The 24,958-nt window shown below is 48.2% G+C and overlaps 7 protein-coding genes across 7 annotated transcripts; 5 read left to right on the top strand and 2 right to left on the bottom strand.

Moving 5' to 3' along the window:
• Window positions 1–207: 207 nt before the first annotated feature.
• Window positions 208–1,909, bottom strand: FPOAC1_003062 (uncharacterized protein; the record flags this gene model as incomplete). The annotated part of the gene is made up of 2 exons (XM_044847634.1): window positions 208–1,734; window positions 1,787–1,909. 2 exons carry the CDS (start codon window positions 1,907–1,909, stop codon window positions 208–210), a joined length of 1,650 nt encoding a protein of 549 aa, XP_044713550.1.
• Window positions 1,910–2,437: 528 nt separating this feature from the next.
• FPOAC1_003063 (uncharacterized protein) lies at window positions 2,438–3,688 on the top strand (the record flags this gene model as incomplete). Its single annotated transcript, XM_044847635.1, has 2 exons — window positions 2,438–2,557; window positions 2,615–3,688. 2 exons carry the CDS (start codon window positions 2,438–2,440, stop codon window positions 3,686–3,688), a joined length of 1,194 nt encoding a protein of 397 aa, XP_044713551.1.
• A 2,134-nt stretch (window positions 3,689–5,822) lies between these two features.
• Window positions 5,823–7,145, top strand: FPOAC1_003064 (uncharacterized protein; the record flags this gene model as incomplete). The annotated part of the gene is made up of 1 exon (XM_044847636.1): window positions 5,823–7,145. One exon carries the CDS (start codon window positions 5,823–5,825, stop codon window positions 7,143–7,145), a length of 1,323 nt encoding a protein of 440 aa, XP_044713552.1.
• Window positions 7,146–12,265: 5,120 nt separating this feature from the next.
• GNA2 (G-Protein alpha subunit) lies at window positions 12,266–13,618 on the top strand (the record flags this gene model as incomplete). The annotated part of the gene is made up of 5 exons (XM_044847637.1): window positions 12,266–12,383; window positions 12,446–12,630; window positions 12,739–12,896; window positions 12,961–13,219; window positions 13,274–13,618. 5 exons carry the CDS (start codon window positions 12,266–12,268, stop codon window positions 13,616–13,618), a joined length of 1,065 nt encoding a protein of 354 aa, XP_044713553.1.
• A 2,078-nt stretch (window positions 13,619–15,696) lies between these two features.
• On the top strand, window positions 15,697–16,746 carry FPOAC1_003066 (uncharacterized protein; the record flags this gene model as incomplete). The annotated part of the gene is made up of 1 exon (XM_044847638.1): window positions 15,697–16,746. One exon carries the CDS (start codon window positions 15,697–15,699, stop codon window positions 16,744–16,746), a length of 1,050 nt encoding a protein of 349 aa, XP_044713554.1.
• Window positions 16,747–17,234: 488 nt separating this feature from the next.
• FPOAC1_003067 (uncharacterized protein) lies at window positions 17,235–17,879 on the bottom strand (the record flags this gene model as incomplete). The annotated part of the gene is made up of 2 exons (XM_044847639.1): window positions 17,235–17,657; window positions 17,844–17,879. The coding sequence occupies 2 exons, from the start codon at window positions 17,877–17,879 to the stop codon at window positions 17,235–17,237; spliced, it is 459 nt and encodes a 152-aa protein (XP_044713555.1).
• A 4,506-nt stretch (window positions 17,880–22,385) lies between these two features.
• On the top strand, window positions 22,386–24,878 carry GCS1_1 (Zn finger-containing GTPase- Activating Protein for ARF; the record flags this gene model as incomplete). Its single annotated transcript, XM_044847640.1, has 6 exons — window positions 22,386–22,396; window positions 22,468–22,540; window positions 22,646–22,711; window positions 22,764–22,924; window positions 22,981–23,689; window positions 23,745–24,878. 6 exons carry the CDS (start codon window positions 22,386–22,388, stop codon window positions 24,876–24,878), a joined length of 2,154 nt encoding a protein of 717 aa, XP_044713556.1.
• Between the last annotated feature and the right edge of the window lie 80 nt (window positions 24,879–24,958).

The raw sequence follows: 24,958 nt of genomic DNA on the forward strand, positions 1-24,958 counted from the left end.
AACACATCCCAAGCTTCTGGCGCATCTTTCCTGTTGGTGGATTTCTAAGGTGTCAAAGCGTATTGGTGCCTCTGTTTTATACTGAAGCTCTTATGGTTATGACTCTTTATCTTGTACATGCCTTCTAGTTGAAATTATACCAAAGCGATATTTACCGAATTCAAGAAGTTGTCTATAAACTTATTCCTTGTTCTATTTCAAATTGACCTAGAAACCCTCTTCGAACTGTCTCACCTTGAGACCCTTTTCTTGTAGGTAATCCTTCACTTGCTTGACTGTATACTCGCCGCGGTGGAACATTCCAGCACCCAAAGCGGCGTCTGTTGAAGTCTTTTGGAATACATCCTCAAAGTGGGCCGGGTTGCCAGCACCACTTGAGGCGATGACGGGGATCTTGACAGCACCCTTGACTTGGTTGATGAGCTCGAAGTCAAACCCACTGTTGGTGCCGTCCTTGTCAATACAGTTGAGGAGAATCTCTCCGGTTCCCATCGCCTCGACAGCTTGCACAAGCTCGACTACATCCATATCCCGGGTTTCACGGCCACCCTTGATTGTGCAGGCGTACCAACAGTATTCTTCACCCTTGGGACCGGGGAACTGTGTCTTGACGATGTTGTGTCGGGTAGCATCTGGCTTGGGAACATAGACGCGCTTGGGGTCGACGCTCACAACAACGGCCTGGTTACCATAGGCCCGGGAAATCTGCTCAATGGCAGTGTTTCCAAAGAGCTTACGGCCGAGAGAGTAGTACTCTTCGGCAGCAAGAACAGCGTCAGACCCGATCGAGACCTTATCTGCTCCAGATTTGAAGTACATGGTGGCAATCTCAAGCGCTGAAACCTTTGTGCCGTCGGTGTCCACGGTGTCACGGATACCACCGCCAATGGTCAGGGGCACAAAAACAGTGCGAGACGTCTGACGAACGACCTCAAGCATGGGGAGATCGGCAACTGGGCAGTCTCGGAAAGAAGTGATGTTAAGGAACGTGACCTCGTCCGCCCCAGATTCGTAGTATCGCTTAGCCATCTCGACAGGCTTGCCCAGGTTACGCACGTTGCGATCGTCGCCCTTTTCGCGGACATCGTACTGATCACCCTTTGTAACGACAAGATCGCCTTGGTCATTTGTGCGCACATCCAAGCATGCAATGACTCGTCGTGTCAGACTGTCCTCGAACTTGATGGGAGCATTGGCGACAGCTTCGTCGACTACATTGCCGAGGGTTTTGAGGCCTTCACCTGTGAGAAAGGCCCGGAGAGTCTTTAGACCGGCAGCACCGGACTTCTCTGGGTGGAATTGGGTTGCGTAGATATTGCCCTTGGCGATGGCACCTACAAAAGTCTCGGTGCCGTAGGTGCCAGTCGCAACAGCCCACCCTTGCGACTCAAGCTCCCCTGGCTTGTACGGGCATTTGTAGGAGTGAACATAGTAATACTTTGAGTCGGGTTGAAGGTCGTACATGGCCTTACCGGAAGTGAAGGCATTGTTCCAACCAATGTGAGGTACTGATTTACTTGAGTCGTCGAACCGATCCAAAGCAGCTGGCACGACTCCGAGACCGGGGATGTCAGGATCCTCAACAGAACCCTGAAAGAGAGCTTGTAGGCCAACGCAAACACCGAAAAAGGGCTTCCCATCCGCAATGTGCTTCTTGATAGGCTCTAGGTAGCCGGCTTGAGAAAGTTGGGAAAGACAATGGCCGAAGTGGCCGACACCGGGAAGGATGAGTTTCTGAAGCGCATCAGTCATGATGGACATATTAAAGGGAAGAGTCTCGCCGAACCTCTGCGTTGGGAACGTCCTCTGGAGATCGAACCCATGCGACCTCATAGCCACACTTCTCAATGGCATTCACCAGACTCCTGATGTTGCCGGCAACATAATCTAATAGGTGTACAGTGGGCATCTTGGTCTTGAGTTGATGTAAAGAAGATTGGAGAATGGAGGCTTTAGATTCGTCTCTCAGTAGAAGGGAACGGTTAATTTTAAATACAATATACAAGGATCAAAGAGAAGCGTCGGATGACTCAAGGGCGTGTTTTGGAAATGTCAAGAAAGCATGGCCAAGTTCAAAATCCAATAAGACTCATCAAATGTTGCAACCCAGCCTGATAGCGATAGCGGGGCAGGGATGGACCACAGAAGCTGCCCCGCCTGATCCCTGCAATTATCCTTTTCCTATGTACAAAGTGCCATCTTTGACCGACTTTGAGACCCCAATTGGTAAGTACCTTGGCTGTAAACTTTAAGTTTCGCGACCAAACCTTTGCCTTTTGTCAACAAAAGCATTGTAGACTTCGAGTACCGTCACTCTCAAAGCCACAGATGCGCCGATGCCGATGCAAACTATTTTCACACACAGAAATCCTGCCGGGCAATTTATTATATTCAAAACACTATTCTAACACTGCCTGGGCGACCCGGCGCATACAGCATGACCACACCAGACGAGGCAAGGTTGGCCGAGACGGCGGCAGTAGTCAAGGTTGAAGAACAATTAGGAAAAGATGACCAAGAAGAATGGGAATACGAATATTCGACCACTGAAACAGAGGTACTGCTCAATTCATAACTACACGCTCACTTTGAACAACCAGCTGACTGTTACTAGACCTATTATTTATCACTCGATCTCTCATATCCCGAATTTAAAGACAGACAACCACGAACACCGCACCATAGTCGAGGCGGATATTACAAAACTTGGCTTGACCACAACCCTAGTTGGAGAGGCCTTCGCGCCGCAGAGGATAACGAGGATGATAACGATATCGACAACGACCCTTTACCAGAACCAGAGGCTGATGACGACGAGCCCGAAATCGACCCGGCCCTGAGCAACGATAAAGGCAAGGGAGTCGATCGCAGCGATGCAGTGGATGAAACAAAGGAGAATGGGAACAAGACTCGTAATGAGACTGAGGATATTCAGATATTGGAACTGCATTCGCCGCACCCGATTATATCGTACAAAGGTCGAACTTTTGAAGGCTCATGGGCTGAGGTTGTTGGTACCGAAGGAATCTTTACTTCACGCGATAAGGAGAATCCTCTCCCTGCTCTGCGCAGTCTAGAAGGAAACGTTGACTTTCTGGGCGCCTGCGCATCGCGAATTGCGACCAAGGAGACCATTGGCAAGCCGAATATTATTCGAGAGGATCCGCTAGCTGCCATCAGAGAGGAATGGAACATCAGAATTCCTGTCGGAAAGGACAGGTCGGGCGAGCGAGCTCAGCAGACGAGATTCCTGGAAAATCTGATGGCGCTCAAGAAGAGGAAGGGCGAGACGGATCAAGTCACTGTATGGGCAAAAGATGGCGAAGGACAGGATTTCAAGGACAACCGAGACCCTGAATACAAACCTAGGCGGAGGAGGAGACTGCTCAACGAAGACGGAGAGGAAGTCATTCCCAAACGAGAGAGGCGGCGTGCAAGTGGTCGTAGGGGTGGACGGCCGAGACTTCGAGCTGGTCAGGGTCGTGGTCGTGGATTAGAGCCCGGTTCGACGACCCTGACGCCATCTACAGGGAGAGACCTGGAGGGTCCCTATCCCGAAGGCCACCTGTCGACTCCTACTCCGAGCAGATGGAATGACCTGCATGGAGGGGAATACGACGACATGGATCAGTATGACGAGAGCGAGACTACTGATGATGAAGACGAAGACATGTCAAACGCTGAATGAGTATTGGTCAGGCAGTTGTGGGCCAAGGCCTTTCAAGATGTCTGAGTCATTGGACTTGTCAGGATGAAAAGGCCGTAGATGGATGGAGATAAGTTTATGATACCCGTGGTGCATCATCACCCACATTGAATGACATTTTCTATATTAGCATGCTTCCATTTGTCACTCGATATGATTCCGTTTCTCTCAAGGGCTATTAGAAGCACTCTTTCGATTCAAGAAAGATAATGAGCACTGTTAGCCTGACTACTGCTGGTCGGTCAATAGTTATGCGGTTAACGTTGAGCGTTGGCTGTTAGGCTCAAGTTGCTTCATGTTCACCGACAAGGCTCGCAAGTACCATGTAGCGGTGATAGAAGTACCAAGGTCTTGTTCTGGTTGTGTTGGCCCTTTAGGATGACCCAATTCAACCTGGACTAAACCCTCAAGCTTGGCTAGCAAGGATTTTTGGACTGTGGAGTAGAGGCATTCCTATTTACTACTGCAGCTCGTATGTAGGAGTGCGATAACTTGGCCAGTATCAGACAGTCTTAGCCAGTGATATGAGCTCGTGGGGAGGTCTCGTGAGCCGAGGGACTACCAGCGTCTGCGTATCTTAGTAGTGTCTTTGACCGCTCTGTAAGACTGCAACACGGGACCTTTTTGGTATCAGTAATTCACTTATAGAACGGCAAAGTGTTTCGTGACTCGCAGACATAGAATGATCATGTCACTCAGCACAATTCCCCCACCTTTATCTTGCGTTCATCCATCCATCCTGATTACCCTAAGGATCATTTGTTGGGACGAGAACTAACGGTGAACAGGTACTAAGCCAGATACATATGGTCGTTTGAAAAGAATAGAAGCATCGTACTCGGGATCGCAAGCTCAGCATTGCCAAATCCCTGCAACTTTGTCTTGGATAGGGTTTAATACGGATTTGCGTATATTTCTGACACTATGGTCTAACTAACCAGTCGGCCTATTGCAGGGTTGTAGCAATGCTGGGATTCTTGGATGGAGGCTCCGGGTAGGACAAGAGGGGAAACCTGTTAGTTCTTGAGATGGGTCTTCAGGCACGCTAAAACATTCTCTACAGGAAGCAAGCACATGGGCATGAGGTTCGAGGTCTTTGGTTGCATTTGAAAAGGTACTGTACCTGTCCATGTAACGCTGCTCTGAATCCGGAAGTGAGTTTGACCTGTGGCTTGCCATTGTATGGATGTCTGAGTAAGTCATCTATCGGCACTTGAGGGTCATGTTCTAATTGCCTAAGCAAGAAACCTCCGCATGGGACGTCTATGGATGTCATTGCCCCAGATTCAATGCAAAATTTGTACGTATTCGTACTCGACACCTGTTGAGAATTAATCTTGGTATCTAGGTGGTGATAGGCGGGCATCTTATAGGCAACAAAGAAACAGGAAATAGTCCTGTCAGGTACACACCCAAGACCTGTTCTGGGCGTAAGTTTACAGCCCGTTCCGTTGCCAAAAAGGTCAAGTACCTGCATCTCGCCTCGCCTCTCCCTCCAGTACCTACCTACCTAGGTACCTACCTGTAGGTACCTACGTCTCGCCTCAACCAGTCACCGCGAACTCCGCCAATCTATCCGTACCCTTGTCGATCAACGGCCATGACTATTGCGCACGCTTCTTTTCTTCTATCGACTTAGTCAAAGGCTTTTTCTTCTTTCTTTCTTTCTTTCATTCATTCATTTCTTTCTCCATAACATTCAACGACATGCTGCCAGCGGTAGCGACTCCCTTCGCTCTTTTTCATTCGTGACGCCTGTATAGCCGGCCTATCCTGACTTAGACCCTTCTTCCTGGCTGTATGATCGATACTCATACTCCGACCGCTTCCGCCCTGTCGCTGTCGCTGTCGCTGTCGCTATCGCTATCGAAAACTAAATACTCCATCTTTCTCAATTCCTACAAATCCCACATCATATGAGTTTGTCGTCGCAATAGCCATGATTTGGTTACGCCGCTTCTCCATATTGCTGGCTTTTGTGCTGCTTGTCTCGTTTGGCGCATGGCTACTCCCTCGAGTACTAGACCCAACAGATAAAGGCCCAGAGAGACGAGAAAGAGACCGTCGCTGGGTCAATAGCAGCCCATACTTTCTGGACCGACAAGCTTGTCGCTGGATGAGCTTGTGCGGACTGCACCACTTGCGCAGTGACCCTGCTACTCGTGGGAACAATGACGATGAGGAGCCTGAATGGGGGGATTTGAAGCGCCGTTCTCTAGCTTGGGAGCCAGAGGATATTCCACGTCAAGATCATAAGCGCAACACAAATCAGCGTCGCCGGATTCTCCGCGACATCCCCGATTATGTTACTAAGCATGCGCCTTTGGTTCATTTGTATTCTGGGGAGGAGTTTTGGCCTTCAGATATCCGCCAGCACGTCGAACACATGACAGCATATGCCGGCGATGAGCTTATTAACTCTACTGAGAAATGGACCCTTCACAATTTGCACCAACTAAACAAATACTCCGGCAACATTACTCTCCGAAGCGACGACGATGTTGAGTCCCGACCCAATTGGCTACACAGTCATTACAATGTTCCCAAACCGTTCCCAGATGATCACAATGGAGAGCAGGACACCAGAATTCCGATAGGAAACCCTCAAGGACAACCGGAGTCTCGAGAGCCTAGCACTTGGTATGATGTCGGCAAGGACCGTCCTATACACAAGATTTCGGATCCCAGACATCGCAAATTCCAAAACGGTCGTCGCTCAGAATCTTATGGCCACAAGCCAGACCAAAATGGTTACTCGGCAGCTCCAGCCGTACTGGTTGTTGTTGATAAAGGATATGGTATTGTTGACGCCTTCTGGTTCTTCTTCTATTCATACAACCTTGGCCAAACCGTTTTGGGGATTCGTTTTGGCAACCATGTGGGAGACTGGGAGCATTGCATGGTGCGCTTCGAGCACGGCATTCCCCGAGGTGTGTTCTTTTCAGAACACGAGGGTGGGCAAGCATATGCTTTTGAGGCTGTTGAGAAGCGCGGAGAACGACCCGTCATCTATTCCGCCGTTGGATCGCATGCAATGTATGCTCTACCAGGCAAACATCCTTATATTCTCCCCTTCAAACTCCTCAAGGATGTTACAGATAAGGGACCTTTGTGGGATCCATCTCTCAACAACTACGCATATCACTACGATTACGCAAAGGAAGGCGGCCACGAGCCAGACGATACGGAGGAACCTCTGAGCCTTGTTCCCGCAGCCTCAAATCCTCATGCACCGACCTCCTGGTTCCATTATCGCGGACATTGGGGCGACGAAGTATATTCCCTCGCTGATCCTCGTCAGTGGCGTTTCTTTGGCCAGTATCACTACGTCACTGGCCCTGATGGACCCGTGTTCAAGACGCTAGATCGTGGGAAGATGTGCCAGAAGCAGAGTTGCAAAATTCTCTACAACCTTGACCCCAAAAACACTTGGTATTAGACAAGATGTTGCCAGCTCAGTCTTAGGTTGCTTCATTGGCGTTGACACAAGGCTTCGGTGGAAACCTTGATGATATCATTGATTTAGACGAATGTATCGATAGCGGATCCAGCTCCAGAGCGAGAATGACTTTTAGGATAACAGCATGACTGCGGCGTTGAACTTTTGGGGTTTCCATTCAGATAGAGTTCTGGTTTGGCTTGCTTGATGCAAAGACTCAAGCCAAGGAGGTGGGTTGGATACTTTGATGATGGGCATTTGATACCCGCATACCACTTGGTCATGCCTCTCAGCCTTAGACACGTTGTGATGAAGTATATAAATAACCAGTCGCTGACTTTATCTTTGAGACTTTGGATATTTCACACGACGTAGACAAAACGCGCTACAACTGTCAAGCCTATACTAGTATACGAGATTCTCATCGCATGACCCAACTGTTGTAAGATGGACATCGGCGAATTCAAGCTTTAATGCACATGCCGAAACATGCGCGAAGTCACGATTAACCGGTATCAATGCATGACAATGGGCCGGACGTTGTGGCTGATGACCAGGTCCCTGTCTTTAAGCCATAAGGCTAACAATACAATATTTGTTTCAACCTGTTTCATGGATAGTGTCAGGCGGTTATAATGTGTGTAATACAGGATTGTCTGTAAAGAAGCTTTCTTTCGGATACGGAGCTTTTCCATGCAGTGACACCCCAATCGAGACAGCCCCTAGTTTGATGAAGCGCTTCTGCATTTGACCAAGCCTATGATTTCAATTATATGCTAACTCATTAGCTGCTTTTGACAAGAGACGGCGATAGTTTCAGAATTTAACTAAATGGCACCAAATCTCTCTAAGTTTCGTACTATCAAAACGTCAAGCTTAGTGCGTTGGGAGCATTACATGCCCTGATTGTTCTAGAACCGTGGGTTAGAAGTATGATCGATCTCAAGGGATATGTGCAGCAAGTATGCAGAAACAACCCACGTGTGGCCATTACTTGAACTCGAATATAATAGCTTGGATGGTATGTCCATGGATTATTCCAATTGGGCATATCCTTTGTTCTTCATCCCACACGACAAACCTCTTTGTTCAGACTGGTATGTGATGACAAGAATCGTGTTTCATCATGATCTGACAGCCAATGAATGGTAACTATGATAAGACAAAAAACCAACAGCATGCAGCAACTTTTATAGTTGTTTGCTCTCTTTATGATTTTCCCACTTAGTTGGTTACGTGAACTCTATCTGTACAAGAACTCGTGTGAGTTGGATACTACCAAGCCAGGAATAGTATTAGACTGTGAGAGCTGAGCTTTTAGATGCTCAATTAGCGTAAATGCATTCATTATTAATGTCTAATGGTCAGTATTGATAACCCTGGTCTAGTCAGTCAGCCACCAGGGAGCGGGAGATCTGTCCTTGCTGTTGATAACATCGTCGAATTATGTAGATCGAGGGCGGACGCTAGAGGCAACCTTTCCTATATCCATCCATACGTTACATACTACCACAGTTCAGCTGAAGAAGAAATTCACCATGCAAGAGGTTCCAGCAATTGATTCATAAAATATTTTTTTCGGGATGTCTTGGATCCGAGAGCAATCCTTGTTCGCGGCTCCTTCTCCGAGAGCAATCCTTGTTCGCGGCTCCTTCTCCTATTGTGATTAAACGACAAGTCAATTATTTACAGGGTAGAAGTGCGTGCCCCTATTTTTGTTGCCGTCCACCCATATTCATCAATCAATAGAAACGTCACTGATCTTTGTTGCAACTATGTAAGAAAGAACTTGTATGTAACATGGTCAGAGCTTCTGAGAAGACGGGAGCTTTTCCCCCTTGCCGCTTGAGACTCGTCTGCGCCAAGATTGGTGTTTTACGACCGATTTGAACGTCTGAATTTATCTTCATCATCCGAGAAAATATCCGTGCTAACAACCAAGCTGTTCTCAGGTGTAGTGGGCTCGGAAATATGCTATTCCTCCTTCAAACATTGTTTCCGAAGTTCCGTGTTTTAGCGCGATCAATTCCATGTTGGAATCACCTATGAGTTTGGGCGGCACGCTAATGTAGTGTTTTGGTACTTCTGGCGGTGGTGGTGGTTGAGATGATGTGTCGCAGGTTTGGGCTTAATGTTGATGACACTCTTGGGATGTCTTGACAAGTCACAGACTAAACGCCCAGTTGTTGCTTATTCTATGTACCTAGCCTAGTTGGAGACGGTGGTTTCGCTAGTAGAGTTTGAGGCTGTGAAAACAATACTCCAGGATGAACGTCGGATATGTGAATTGTTACAGAATTATGTAGTTCCCCTATCATCGTGTGGTATGATGTGATATGATGTTGAGTGGTCCCTCAGTCCCTGCAACCGTCAACGGAAATGAGTGGGTTAACCAGGATGAAAGAGAAGAACTCCTGGAGGTTGAGCAAGGGCCATTGACCAGGTTTCCACGTTCTGGGAAGTGGAAGCCAATGAAAAGAATGACGCGGTGATCGAGGTGGATGAGTGAGAGATGAGCACGAGCAGGCTCTGCTAGGGAATGGGATAGTTCTTTGGTGTTTTTGTTTAAGACTCAGGCCCGATGGATAAACACCGATAGTTCTGGTGATGCAATAGCGTCTCTAGGACTCAGGTACAGAGTCAAAAAACAGCCAATTTTTCCAACGTCGAATAGACAAGACAACAGACGTAGGTTAGGTGGCTGAGGAACTTTGTCAATGGTCTTTGTTTATTGAATAGGACCCACCGTTTGCCACAATTACCAGACACCTGATCGAGCCAAGATGCTCTGTAGTCTGTCGATATTTGACTAGAATTTCTCTTTGGGAATTTCGGATGTAGTTCGTCGTCTTGCTTCGGGTTCTGCTTCTTGATCTTCTTTAACATCATGAGCCCGTGTGTTGTGTTATTTGGACGAGTAAGCAATTAGGGGTCGTCAGAATGAGCCCTGAGTTGAGCACGGCCTTGTATACAGTAAGAAGCATGTCAGGGCTGACACATGTCGATCACTGGTTCTGCGAGGTTTAGCCAGCTCGATTCGAGTCAGTGGACGAGCGCTGTGCAGCCAATTTCAGCCCAGCCAGGTAAGCTGCGTACATACCGTCAATGTCTGAGCCTGACATCCAGTGTCCAGAGCAGCAGCCCACCACCACATGGCAATCGGAGCACGGACTATTAGTATGGAAGTCTATTTACAATCAGAGAGACAGAAGACAATTCACTGGCTTGGGTGGTGACAGGGTACTACCTAGATTATACAAACACGGATGGAGTCGTCAAGGGAGTTGTGTCGTGCTGCTCGTAGAGAGTATTCCTATGCATCAGTTAGTTGTACATAACTGCTGCTGACAACATGCTTCATCTCATGCACGGCACTTACTGTACCGCTCTTCAGGTTCACTGCTACGCTACAATTACCAGCATCGGTATCCGCAGCTAGCATCCACTCACACCTCGTGGTATTAAATGGGGCCTTGTTGACTACATACTAACTGTAATCGTTAGCAATGTTTCTTCCGCAATACATATGTAGCTGAGTGGAGGTCGTTTAAGCGCGGATGACCTTCCAGAGTCGCATTGCATCGAAGAGTGGAGGCAAAAAAAAGAAAAAAAGAAGAAAATTAAAAAAGAAAACAGAACCCTTGTGTAAGTGCTGAGCCACGGATTGACATAATTGACCCATTGATGGTTCCGAATAATAGCGAGTACATTACCAGATTACCTACCCGCCATCGGTCCCCTCGAGGGTTCGTGTTTCAAGGGGCTTTTAGGCAACTTGGTCCGTTGATGGAGACGGGGATGAACCTTGGAAGGAAATGCTTGAACGGCATGAAGGACGAACCATGATGGTGCATTGAATGTGAAGGTATTTGGTATATCTCCTGACACAATTTGATTCTCTTACCTTAGTAAGTACCTACTAAGGTAGGAGTTAAGTATAGTCCATTACCTCGGCGCCCTACCGAGGCAGGTGCGAAGGGGACAGACCCGGGCAAGATGGAAGGTTTTTTCTCTCTTTAACATCCATAGAATCGCCGGGAACGGACAGTACCTATGCTCTAGGTAGGAACGCCACGGCACGCGGTACTTCAATTGGTGCAGTAGCTTCCTTCCGCCTGTCAAGAGATCCACTCTCACATTAAAGAGTTGAGTAGACCTACCTACCTTAGTACCTACCTAGACAGGTACCTACGCTCTAAGGGGCGACTCCACTGTTATAAACCTTAGCTCGCAGGGCCCTGTACAGGCCCAAGGGAAAAGAAAGAAAGCGAGGATACCTAGAGGCAAATATACGAAGAACAAAAGGTTAGGATTGCGAGTGACCCTGCAGTGCAGCTAATCCGATACTACGAGGGAAGAAAAAGCTGCCATATCTGTTGCACTGTGCCGTTGCCATGCTTGTCGTCTTTGTCTTGGGTTACCTACCTGATTTATGACGGGATGATGTGGAAAGTGAGGTAACTTCTCTATTCTTGCCTAGGTAGGCGGGCTAGTTTAGGATGCGATCCATGGATGCTAGATGAATGTCAATACACAATTAATAAATGACCCGTCTCTAGTTCCCTGTCTCAAACCCGCTTGGCTTGCTCGCTTTATCCTATCCTATCCCAACCCATCCCGTCCAGTGCCGTCCTTGTCTGCCATCGTTTCTTTTGCCCCCACACCCTCTTTATATTTACTTTACTTGAACCAACACGCCCGGCGAGAGCAAGCTCTTCTTCTTCTTCTTCTTCTGTTTTCGTTTGCTATTCAACGGGAATAGGGAACTTTTTGGCCTCATCTTGCGTCACCCAACTAGCCCTACTGGATTTGCCGATCCATAAAGACATTGTCTCAAACGCCATCTTGACCGAACCCTCCATCGAATTACCTGACTCGACCGGGTATCCCGCTATTTTCGCGACCTCGTCTTTGCAACTTCGTCCCCTAATCCTTCGATACTGAGCTTGAGGCATTGACTTTGATCAATCTTGGTCCTCGCATCACAGTTTCAACTCTACTACCTTGTATACATAACATTACGCGCTTGCGACCTCAATTTGCGTTCCCATTCAGCCGACACTATCTATTCTGTTGTCCCGCAATCGCTGCAGCTAGACCAGTCGCTTCAACAACACACAATGTGCTTCGGAAACCGAGACAAAGGCGATCGCGGCCTTGCAAGATCCCGCGAGATCGAGAAACAGCTCCGTCAGGATGAAAAGAGACTGTCAAAGGAGGTCAAGCTCCTCCTACTAGGTAGGAACTTCACAACGCGCTATGAAACGAACCAAGACTGACACGCTTCGTGCGCTCAACAGGTGCTGGAGAGTCTGGAAAGTCTACTGTTCTCAAGCAGATGAAGCTCATCTACTCCCAAGGATTCACCAAAAATGAGAAACTGGAATGGAAGCCTGTGATTTTTAACAATATTGTTCAATCGTTCAAGGTCATTGCTGAGGCAATGGGCGAACATGATCTTAATTTTGACAGTCCCGACAATGAGGTAAGCCCGATTCCGCTTGATTTTGGCCGTGACCGCTAGAACACCACCACTTCTGCTGGCGACCCAACCGGTCCGTTTGACAACCACAGCGATTGACAATTGCTACAGAAATACATGGCTCATATCCTTGTCGACCACGAGATTAGCCCACACGACCCAATGCCTGCTGATTATCTTGCGCCCGTCAAGGCGTTATGGGTTGACAGTGGTGTCCGAGCGGCCATTGGAATGGGAAATGAATATGCGCTACACGACAACCTCACCTAGTACGTATTACACTACCACAGCTGAACTGAAACATGTGTAACAACGTGCTGACATGCTCAAAAGCTTTATTGAGGATATTGACAGACTCTGGGCAGAAGACTATGTCCCAGATGATCAAGATCTTCTCCGATCTCGATTACGTACAACTGGTATCACAGAGACCATTTTCGACCTCGGCCAGTTAACCTACCGTATGTTCGACGTTGGTGGTCAGCGATCAGAGCGAAAGAAGTGGATTCACTGTTTCGAGAACGTCAACTGCCTGCTTTTCTTGGTCGCAATTAGTGGTTACGACCAGTGCTTGGTCGAGGACAAGGATGGGGTCAGTACTCCACAAACTTAGAATATCACGGATCACATGCTAACAGCTATGTAGAACCAAATGAACGAGGCGCTCATGCTCTGGGAGTCGATTGCCAATTCCCACTGGTTTGCCCGATCCGCACTTATCCTGTTCCTCAACAAGATGGACCTCTTCAAGGAAAAGCTTCCCAAGAGCCCCATCTCAAATCACGGTTTCACCGATTACCATGGCCCCAAGGACGATTACAAGGCAGCCAGCAAATACTTCCTCGACAAGTTCAAAGCCCTGAACCGAAACACCGAAAAGGAAATATACGGCCATTTCACCAACGCTACCGATACAAATCTGCTCAAGATCACCATGGCCTCTGTCCAGGACATGATTATTCAACGTAATCTCAAGCAACTCATCTTATAATGAATTCTGATCTTTGGATTGCAAGTTTATATGCACAAGCATCCGACATTTCTCAAAATATATACGGATATATGGCGTTTAGATATTTCCGGGGCGATATCAGGTTACTTATACTTCCACAGGATAGCAGCAGCACTCTGGTAAAGGTGGACCAGCATGATCGGCACAGGCCTGTTCCACCATTATCTATTCTAGATCACACTTACTTCAACTTCCTCATGAGCACGGGCGCTCCTGTAGGCGACACGTTGGCGCATACTGCGTATGCCATTTCACAGCCCACTTGCGTATCTGTCCAAGCCGCTTGAACCCCTACTCGGCTGCTGCAAGACTGGAAAGTCGCCTGCAGGCGGGGCTGAAAACCTGTCGGGAAAGCTCCGCGGCCATCAGTGCACAAAGTATCCGTGACGAGTCATGGCTTCTAAAGTCACAAAGCGCATTGGAGCAGAAGTGGAACAAGAGAGGACCGAGCGGCAGACTGATTTTTTTTAATGCATTGCATTGCATGATACCTAAGGCGTACCAGTGTGTTGTTTTTGGTTTCTTTTTAGTTGCTTGCTAAAAAGAAGGGAAAAAGAGGGAACGGCGGCTGGCCATTCAGTTAGTTTTCTTTTCTTTTTAGTGCTCACATAATGAGACACGATGTAAAACAATGAGGGACTGGTTATGTAAATATATAGAGTAAGATACATAATATGACACTCGGGATAACCGTCCATGCATGCCATCATTGCACACGTAATGGTTGTTGTGCATTATCAGCCAGCGGCCGAAGTGGAAAAATAAGGCCCATGCTTCGCCTCGGTTCGCCTCTCTTCCCCTCGCTTCCGTTGTAGAAGCAGAGCTTTGACAATGACTGTAGCCCAGTAGCCACATGGCTGCTTGGGCCATGTGTTTTATGTCGACGCGATGGTGGGCATCGGATTCGCTCGCTCGCTTGCAAGGTTGGTAGAAATCTTGCACTTGTCTGGCTGATACATCATGAACATGCGACGAAATGGCAAAGCATACAGAGTATAGAGAAGGACAGGCTATGTACTATCTACTATGAAGTTTTGATCTACAGAGCTTTGTTATCAGTCATCTCGGCAGTTGAACCTGTTTCAAATATAGTGTCCGTAGTCCCTTCGTTCATCATAGTGGACCATCGACATTTGCTCATATCTCCTGGTTGATCTATAAGTATCTACATAATAGTAAAAGTTGCTGGTAAGTAGAACAGTCAGTAACGGCTCAATTCCCTAGCTCTCAAGGAAAAGTCGAGCTTTGCCAAGAGACTTATTCCCTTGGAACTAACAAAACTTAGTAGGTAGGGATTTAGTAGCTACCTACCTGGCAATATAGGTACGACCTATATGATCACCAATAATTAGGTAGTTATCATGAACTATACCGATACATCAATTATAGTTTTCGAGATCGGACAACCAGGAATAATAGTAAACATTATTAATGGCGTGAACTATATCTATCAGATCGGATAATACCTACCTACCTATTTATATCAAAACACTGAAAGTGGATCTAGACTGTGTAATTCATCTGCAATGATTGGTTCACCTTTGATCCAGTATATCAGGGTCCTACATTCGATAATACTTTTAAACTGCCAATATAAGCTGAAACATAGGATGGGATATGGCTTAAACGCTGTACACGGGGAGGATTTCCGTAGGCTTGATTAGAGCACACATTCCGCATCAATTAGCTGCATATTTACTTACACCCATCCGAAGTGAACGCGCCACAGATAAAGCTACAACATGAGAAGTAGAGAATCCAGGTCTTGAATAGCAATTATTTCCATTGTCAATCAATTGAAAAGTTTAAAGAAAGTAATTAAATATGAAGAAACGCTCCATCGATGTCATCTGCTATACATCTTGTTCGTATTAGCAACAGTCGGTTTCAGTACAGTGCCATTATGTACCGCTTATTTTGTCCCCCCGCGTTTCTACGACTTCATTAGCAACAACTTTTTTATCCCCCCACATTAACTCTCACTCTCCCTCTCCCTCTCCCTCTCTCTCATACAACCACAAGACGCAGAGTACATGTACCGCCGTCTCTTTGTCACAATGACCGAATCAGCAGCTAAGCGCGTCAAGACCTCGGGCAACGGTCCCCTCATCGGTACTCATAGTGGCCACTTCCACGCTGATGAGGCCCTCGCCGTCCACATGCTCCGTCGACTTCCTGCCTACCGCGACGCCGACCTCGTCCGTACCCGCGACCCTGCTGTTCTAGCTACCTGTCACACCGTTGTTGACGTTGGTGGAGAGTACGATGCTGAGAAGCGCCGTTTCGATCACCACCAGCGAGGCTTCGCCACCACCTTCCCTGGCCGCCCAACAAAGCTTTCTAGTGCTGGTCTGGTCTTCCTGCACTTTGGCCGTGCCATCGTCGCTGAGCGCCTTGGACTGCCCGAGGATTCCCCCGATGTCGAGTTGATCTACAAGAAGCTGTACGAGAACTTCGTTGAGGCCCTTGATGCCCACGACAATGGTATCTCTGTCTACGACCCCGCTGGCATCGCCGCTGCCGGCCTTGAGAAGCGTTTCAGTGAGGGCGCCTTCGGTCTCGGTGCCATGGTTGGACGTTTGAACCCCAATTGGAACGACCCTACTCCCTCCGACCCTGTTGAGGCTCAGGCCGCTGAAGATGCCAAGTTCAACGAGGCCAGCAACCGCATTGGTCAGGAGTTCGACCGCGATCTCGACGGTTACGCCGCTTCGTGGCTACCTGCCCGCACCATTGTCCAGGAGGCATTCAACAAGCGCACACAATACGATGAGCAAGGTCGTATTCTCGTCCTCGAAGGACAGTCTGTCCCCTGGAAGGACCACCTGTACACCCTCGAGGATGGCACCCCCTCTGTTCTCTACGTTTTATACGCCGAGAAGCCTGAGCCTGGTGCCAAGTGGCGCATCCAGTGCGTGCCCGAGAGCAAGGACTCCTTCATGAGCCGAAAGCCACTCCCCGAGGCTTGGAGAGGTTTCCGGGATGCTGAGCTTGACGGCATCAGTGGCATTCCTGGCTGCGTGTTTGTCCATGCGGCTGGTTTCATTGGTGGAAACAAGACCTTTGAGGGTGCCAAGGAGATGGCGACCAAGGCCCTTGAGGGTTAAATTACAAGCTACACAGTTTAGATGTTATCTGTATATTTGATCACCCCTACGAAACCATAAATGGATGATGAAAGTCTGGGGAATACTACATTTGAACATGAAGAAAAGAGTAAAAGGAAATAGAAAGGCTGCTTCGGAACACGAAGCAGGGAGTTAAAATACCAAATGAACATGATGACTCTGCGCGGGGAGGGTGATGTTTCTCTCGTCTCCCGCTATCAAACCTAGCCTATCTGATGGTTTCAGACTGAGATATGTCCCCTTTATGCGTGCGAACCAGATTGTCTGCCCATTCCCAAACGCCAACTGTGCGATCCTCGTAAGTCGTCAAAACTGATATCGCAGTCCACTGTAAGCCACGCACGAGACTTCGTACAAACCACCATTTCGTGCTGTGCATGATAAAAAAACCGATGAAAAAAAAAGACCATTTGGTTGTTCCTATTGTAGCCGCTTATTGTTTTTTCGCATGTTATTACGAATGTTCTCTATCTTCGGATGGGGATGCCCTCGCCGCCGGCGGCAACGGGCTCAGGTGCAGAAGCAGTGTCTGTACCCTGGGGCTTGTCGGCATCGTCTCCTTGAGACTCATCGACACTGGTCTCGCTCTTGAGAAAGCTGCTCTCCTTGATAGGGCTGCCAGCCTGGATCCCGGGGACGGAGCCGTGGTGCTTGGGGACGTTGGTTCCGGAGCCGTTCACCGGGGAGGAGAGGTGGGGAATGTTCTCGGGGACGGGGTGTTGAGAGCCAACGGCACCAGCATCAACGCCGTCACCCTTGCCAGCCTTTGACATGGCATAGTCACCCGAGTCGAAATACTTGCGGTCCTTAAGATGCTTGGCGAAGTGGTCGGATCGGGAGGGCAGCTTGCCGTAGAGACGGAAGAGACGCTGTTCCTCGGGAGTGAGTGACTATAATGCAAGGGAGCATGTCGTTAGCAAAAGAGTCGAAGAGTGCTTATAAGTGATATCGGTGTAGAAATGGTAGCGAGCGAGCGGCATGGATGGACGGGTGTTGGGTGCATGCTATCGTGGGCATCGAGTCATGAATAGAGGGGAGCTGGAGTCTTTTGAGGTTGCTTCCAAAGGGCAGCTTACCTTGACGTCGACCTTGTTCTTCTGATGAGGGTTCATGGCGAAGGTGATTTTGTACTGGAACGCTGACGTTGTAGTTGAAGGACAAGGAAATGCCGTGCTTCTCTCTTTTGTCGATATGGTGCAGTGCAGTGCAAAGCGGTACGGGTACAGTCAAGCGTCGTTTTGAAGGAATCAAGTCTGAGACTGGCGGGGGGATTTGTTGGAGGAGCCACAGGGTCGCAGGCCGTGGTAGGGGATCGTGCCTGATTGGGGGGCTGAAGAGCAGTTGGGTATGATGTAGCTGAGAGCCTGAGAGGTCTATCCTGTAGTGGGGGTTACATGGATATACCTTAGCAGTCAAGGTGGTTGGCTGGCTACGGCTGGCCGCTGGTTGCTGGCAGATCCAGAGTTGGCGGCTGGCCACTGTATGAGGATAGCGGGGTTAGGCTTAGGTGAATAACACGTCATAAGTACATTGGCTGAAACTCAGGGATGGCGTGGTATTTTCTATCTATCTCTCCATATATCGTTCTATATCCGCTGGATAACAGCAAATGTTATCTAAACAACAGTATGCTGCGCAGAGCTTCATATCCAATTGTTATTAACTTATCAATTCATCTTGTCGCTTTCACGTGTGCATTGCATATCATGAGCTGGTCTTACTGGACCTCAACGTCACTAATTGCAACGCCCAGGATCAGCGTCTGATATGCTGCCACGGTGCGTCGTACATGAACTGCATGGATGACAACAACACTGAATCATCAGCCTGAACTATACTGTGCCAAGCATCACGCATCAAAGAGAAAGCAATAGTAATGTAGACACAGTCGTTGCATAGATTATTTCTGCTGCCCGAGATTTGTGCCGATATGTGCTGTATTTTTTTATCAAAGCACCACAGAGGCATCAGATCAAAGAATTTGGGCCGAGAAGAGTCTGACCACAAGACCCTGTATCTGCTTTACTAAAATGTCATCCGTACAGTGTTCAACAAGATCGTCAGGGACTCGTTTTGTCCTCTGACGGGATGCATTAAAGTCAACATCCATTGATACCCAGCGCATAGTCGTCAAGTACCAGGGTCCCTCGAGAGAGCCACAGTTGGGCATCCGGACCCGAAATAGCGGCACAAACAGGCCTGCCGTGCCCAGGAAGCTACATATCTATCTCTCATCCATTGATGGAGCTGATAATGCTGAGCAAGCTCGGATGACATTAAGGGCATCTGTGGAGCTTGCTGATGCTCTGGGCAAGAGGGTGTCTTGACTGAGTGAGCTTGATGGGATTCTGACGTTTGTCAGATTGTCATAGCCTTAGTCTACACACCTCTCTTCTCCTTGCTTATCTCTTTTCTCTCCATCAACACTGGAACGGCAACCAAGAGATTGTTGTAAGGGAGTGTGTGGTTGACTGGTTGGCTTAGTTCACCTCGATAAGCACATGAAATGCGGCTTGAGCTAGGGGTACATCGCTCATGGTATGTATTCTCTCTAGTGTCATGGACGATCCCATCAAGCTAGGAACGGAAGCCAGCATACTACAATACCACAAACACCATCGCCGGCATTCTGTCTCCGGTTATACAATATGATGTTGCGCTGTGTCTCCGTGTTGTCTCTGGGGTCTATTTTCAGTCATGCCGTCATACTATATTCGGTATCGTCAATTGCGCCTTTTCCCTAGATACGTACCGAGGCATTGTGTCATGGCAGCCTGCCATTTTCCTGGTCTGGCCAGTACCACAATATCGATCTCTCGATCTAAGGGGAAATCAATGAGGCACGCGGCACGCCTCTTGAATCCTGAGCTCTGAAATCCGCACGGATGCCAGCTGACAATGGCCTTCTTTACAATAGAGTTCGGCTTGCTGGCTCGGCCGGAAGCTTGATGGGCCCCCGCAGCCGAAGCGGCTGCTAATGCAGAGACGCGGTACAGTACAGCAAGCTCGTGGTGGCTTGTGGCAGACTGTCCTAACTACAACTTGAAAGTTTGGAGAGACAGCAATGTCAGTGTCAGTGTATCATTTCATCGGCAGTTGATAAGAGCAACCTTGGAGGGCCACATACCCACCAAACTTAAGGAGAAACCAGGCCGTCTCTGGTTCACCCTGGACACTGATGATAGAGTAGAGAGTGATGTTTTACAACACTAGCCATTTAGCATGGAGGCTAACTTTTACCAGCTGTGATAGAGGAGCGCGGTTCATTCCTCAGCGTTGGTGTAGTAAGTCTAGGACATGAGAATTCCCATGATTATCATGTAGAATTAGGAGACCAATGGTTTGGTAAGTCAGCCACTTCGTAGTGAGATATGAGGTAAACGGAGGGTGTTGTGTGATATAAGCCATTTGTTGCATAATGCAGCATCGTACTGTCGAGTACTTTACCAATCAAACGTATTGCCCACCTTTCCGCATACCATTACACCTTGTTGGTTATATACATACAGCTGGGTAGTGCCGCGTGACTCGTACAATGGCTCTAGCTGGTTGGCTCTCTGCTAGTACTATATCTCAAAGAGGAGAGATCTAGACTTCAGTTGGAAGAAGTGATTACCAACGAAATGCCCGGGACGTGTATGATCCGGGGTAAACTATTTCCCAGTGTCCGAAATAGTGACCTAGCCGACTTTGTGTACAATTAACGTTGATCTTGTGCGAGTTGAAACAAGCTCACGCTGAATTTGAGTAAGGAATCAACCAAGTGAAATGGAATAATTCATCACGACGGACATAACTCGGATATGTTTGTTCTGGAATGAATCAATGGATGGATGACGGCATGAAATTGTAGTTTGGCAAAATCCAATCAGCTACTATGCAATTGGGATGTGGCGGCGGTAAGATAAGAACTCTGGGGAAACGAGATGCATGTTTCATATGATTCTTGTTCTGTTCTGGAATATATGATGGAACAATGGGGGTCAATCCGTGCATGCATAGTGTCGGCGGCACATTTAAGCTTCCTTGGGGCTCTGTATCAAGGCCTTTGGCGTTTATGTAACCGGTTCCTTAGAGTTCCTGGAACTTTTGCTATATGCACAATTGTCTTGGCTGTTTCCAACTGCAGAATTGCCGAACAGTCTAACATCATGAACAGTGGGTTTACGTACGATCGTCTACATGCAGGAATTGAGTGCTTAGCAATTCCGAGATGCTATTGTAAGCACAACGGCCTTCGGTTACACGGAGTTGTTTTGGCGTCGGACTAGAACAAGTAACAAGGCTGACTTGAGGCTTACAACTTGATGCTGTATAGCCAAACTACGTCTTGGCAGTGATTGTTAGATATAGTATAATGGTGATATGTTGAAAAGGTGGGAAGATTCCATTACATATCTGATGGGCAGGCGCCTACCCTGGACCTTTAAACCGCTCAAGATTGCCGGCTTTGGGCCGGTTCCTTACCCCTATTACAGTTAGCGTACGATGGCATCATCTGGCCCTTGTCCGATTTGATATTTTTCAGTCGATTTCTAAGCAGAAAATGCGCTCCGCTCCGCTTGCGATGCGATGCGATGCAACAGCCATAACAAGTCAGGAGGAGAGAGAGAGGGTTTGACAATGTAGAAAGTGAAATCAGTTGATAAGAACATAAAGTAGAACTATTTGTCTAATTGTTTCCATTTGAAGGTCCACTATCGAGTCCAAAGATAGGACGGAACTGTTCTTCTTCGGCGCTTTTCTTTACTTCGACAACGGACAACCCCGCGGAATTGGACTTGATCTCGACTCTGACAAACAAAAAGAAGAGATAGTACGATAAAGTAGGTACCTACAATACGGGGACATTATTAAGCCTTTCCTTCCTAAAGTACCAAGGTACTCTCTTTCTTTTATTTTGCGGAGGCAGTCACTCTTCCCATTGTCTCCTTCCCTACTGATCGACACGGACCGTTACTCTTTTGCGTTTGACGTTTGACTTTCAAGGCTTTTCTTTCCTCTCTTTTTTTGTCAACACCTTCGGGTCGTCGCTCAACTTTGTTACTATTGTTGAAGATTGATCAACCAGCCTTTCGTCTTTGACCTTTGTCTTTCTTCTTCTTCTTGTCCTGCTAGAAAAGAAAAAAAAACTCTGGAATACTACTAACTGATAAGAATATTCCTCTCTGCTTATCTTAAAGTTCCCGTTCCCAATCAAAGCAAACCAGAAAAAGTTCTTGCTCTTTACAACAAACCCCGAGACTCCGACATCTATCGTGGGGAAGCATATCTCTGGGCAGGGGAGAGAAAAAAAAAGACGACTTTTGTTTTATTACGCCTATTTAGCGCCCACCTGCCGATTTCGCTTTAACTAAAGATTAGTTATATACCTCGGAACCGAATTGTCATACATTATAATCCGTCGAGGCACAGTCTTTGATCCAGGCCAAAACTCTCATCGTTTTACCCGAATCTCTCATCTCGTCTCATTAACCGGATTTCGTCATTTTGAGCAAATCTTTCCAAATACTTACCTACCGATTAAACTAAGATCGCCGCGTTTAAGCGACTCTCTAGGCTCTGGGCCTGAAAATTCCATCTTCATCCTCCTCGCAAACCTCACTCTTTCTCCCACTATGGGTCTCTTGTAAGTCATGATCACATGCGCAGTCGCAGTGCTCATAAGAGAACATATACACTGACATGACCTGTCCTCAGAGCTTTGGGAACGGCCCTCGACTGGCCCGACGCCAAAAAGCGTGCCCCTCAAGTTAGGGAATGGGGTATCAAGGTAAGTCACTCTCTCACTCTCTTGAATTCTTATACGCTATGCGCGAATAGTTGTATAGGGTGATGAACCATGTCGCAGATTGTTGACTTTCCCCTGTACGTTTAGCAACTGTTGGAGATATGGAACAAAGCCAAGGGCAAAGAGCGCGATGCTCTTCTCTGGGGTGATGAGGTTGGTCATTACCGTCGAGATTTTGAGACCGCTTGACTAACAACTTCGACAGGTCGAATATCTTGTTGTGGTTTACTCCGAGGACAACCAGCGAGTGCTACTGTCTCTCCGCCAAGCACAGATCCTTGAAGCATTAGCGGCCGATAAGGATCTCAAGAAGCAAGGAGGTTGTGTCCCGGAACTTCAAGAGCCTAGCACAACTGAAAAGAAGACGTAGGCCGAGAACCTTCTCATTCTTAGGATATTCCCGCTGACCACTTGATTTTCAGGGAAAGGACCATTCCTGTTTTCCATCCCGAGTTTGGTCGCTTTATGTTGGAAGCCACTCCCGGCAAGCCCTGGGGCATCGGCTTCAAGGAACTTCTCGACGTGGAACCTGACATGAAGCTGCGGAGAAAGATCGCCAAGGAGCACATGCTCTCCACAGAATATCCCATCACACTGACTACTTACCCTCAAATCGGCGTTCCTGGACAGTTCACCGACCCCTACTTCCCACCTTCAGGACCCCGTCTGCGTTCTCAGTTTGTCCCGGATGAGATCGCCAACCCCCATATCAGATTCCCAACTCTAGCTGCCAACATTCGCTCTCGACGAGGCCGCAAGGTCCAGGTCAATGTTCCCATCTTTCACGACAAGAACACACCGAAACCCTGGAAAGATCCCACTGTCAACTTTGACAAGCATGACTGGCCTGAGGATGACGATGTGCGAAACGGAGCCGCCCCTGACGACTTCATCCACATGGACGCCATGGCTTTTGGAATGGGTAGCTGTTGTCTCCAGATCACCTTCCAGGCTAAGAACATCACCGAAGGACGAATGCTTTACGACCAACTGAGCCCTCTTGGCCCCATCATGTTGGCATTGACTGCTGCAACACCCGTGTACAAGGGCTTTCTTGCCAACACGGATGTGCGATGGAACCAGATTAGCCGCGCTGTTGACTGTAGAACGCCAGAAGAATTGGGAGAAAAGGTATGTGTTTATCCTGCACTTGTGAACTCGGGGAATGTTGCTCACACTGAAATAGTCTCTCACGGAAGGCGTCAGAAGGATACCAAAGTCGCGGTATGCATCCAACTCGACATATATCGCCATAGACCCACGATTGAGAAACGAGTACCTCGATCCTGATCTGGTATACGACTCAGATATCAAACGCCAACTCCTTGAGGGCGGCATGGACGACCGCTTGGCCACCCATTTCGCTCATCTCTTTATTCGTGATCCTATTGTTGTCTTTGAGGAGGATCTCCAAGAGTTGGATCTCAACAAGACGGACCATTTCGAGAACATCCAGTCAACTAACTGGCAGCATATGCGATTTAAGCCGCCACCCGCTGACAACAGCATCGGTTGGCGAGTCGAGTTCCGTTCTATGGAGATTCAGATCACAGACTTTGAGAATGCCGCCTTCTCGGTGTTTATGGTCCTAGTCACGCGTGCCATTCTGTCATTTGACCTAAACTTTTACATCCCCATCAAGAAGGTTGACGAGAACATGGAGCGCGCCCACGAGGTGGATGCCGTCTTGAAGGAGAAGTTTTACTTCCGTCGTAACCCTTTCCCTAGCCGCCCCTCCAGGGCAAACACCACGTTTGGCGACGACAGCCGACCCGGGTCAGCTCATCCTAGCCGACCTCCATCCCCTGGTGGTCCCGTGGAGCACGAGTTTGAGGAGATGACCGTCAACGATATCATCAACGGCTCAGAGTCGGGCGAGTTTCCTGGCCTGATCCCTATCGTCGAGAGCTACCTCGATAGCGTGAACGTCGATGTTTCAACCAGATGCCACCTGTCCACATACCTCGACCTGATCTCTAAGCGAGCAAGCGGAGAGCTTGACACCACAGCCCGATGGATCCGCAACTTTATTGATGTACACCCCAAATACAACCATGACAGTGTCGTCAATGACGAGATCAACCATGACCTTATCGGCGCTGTGATTGCCATCGGTGAGCGAGAGACAGCCGGCCGCAACTTTGCAGGGCTCGGCATCCACGGCCTCGAACGGTTGCTCAACGGTTTCCGAGGAGGTTGCGGTGGCGAATCAAGCAACGGCTCAAACGGGAACTCACACGCGGCAGAGACAGATACTATTAACGGATCCCTCAAGCGAAAGAGCGAATGGATCGATGGCCATGAGGTGGTGGCATCATGAAACAATACAAAACAAAACTGCACTTGGGTCGGAGTTTTTGGTCCTACCTTTTGTTATATGTTTTCTATCCTTGATCATAA

The sequence above is a fragment of the Fusarium poae genome, chromosome 1, assembly GCF_019609905.1.
Source record: "Fusarium poae strain DAOMC 252244 chromosome 1, whole genome shotgun sequence".
In the NCBI taxonomy this organism is placed as follows: Eukaryota; Fungi; Ascomycota; class Sordariomycetes; order Hypocreales; family Nectriaceae; genus Fusarium; species Fusarium poae.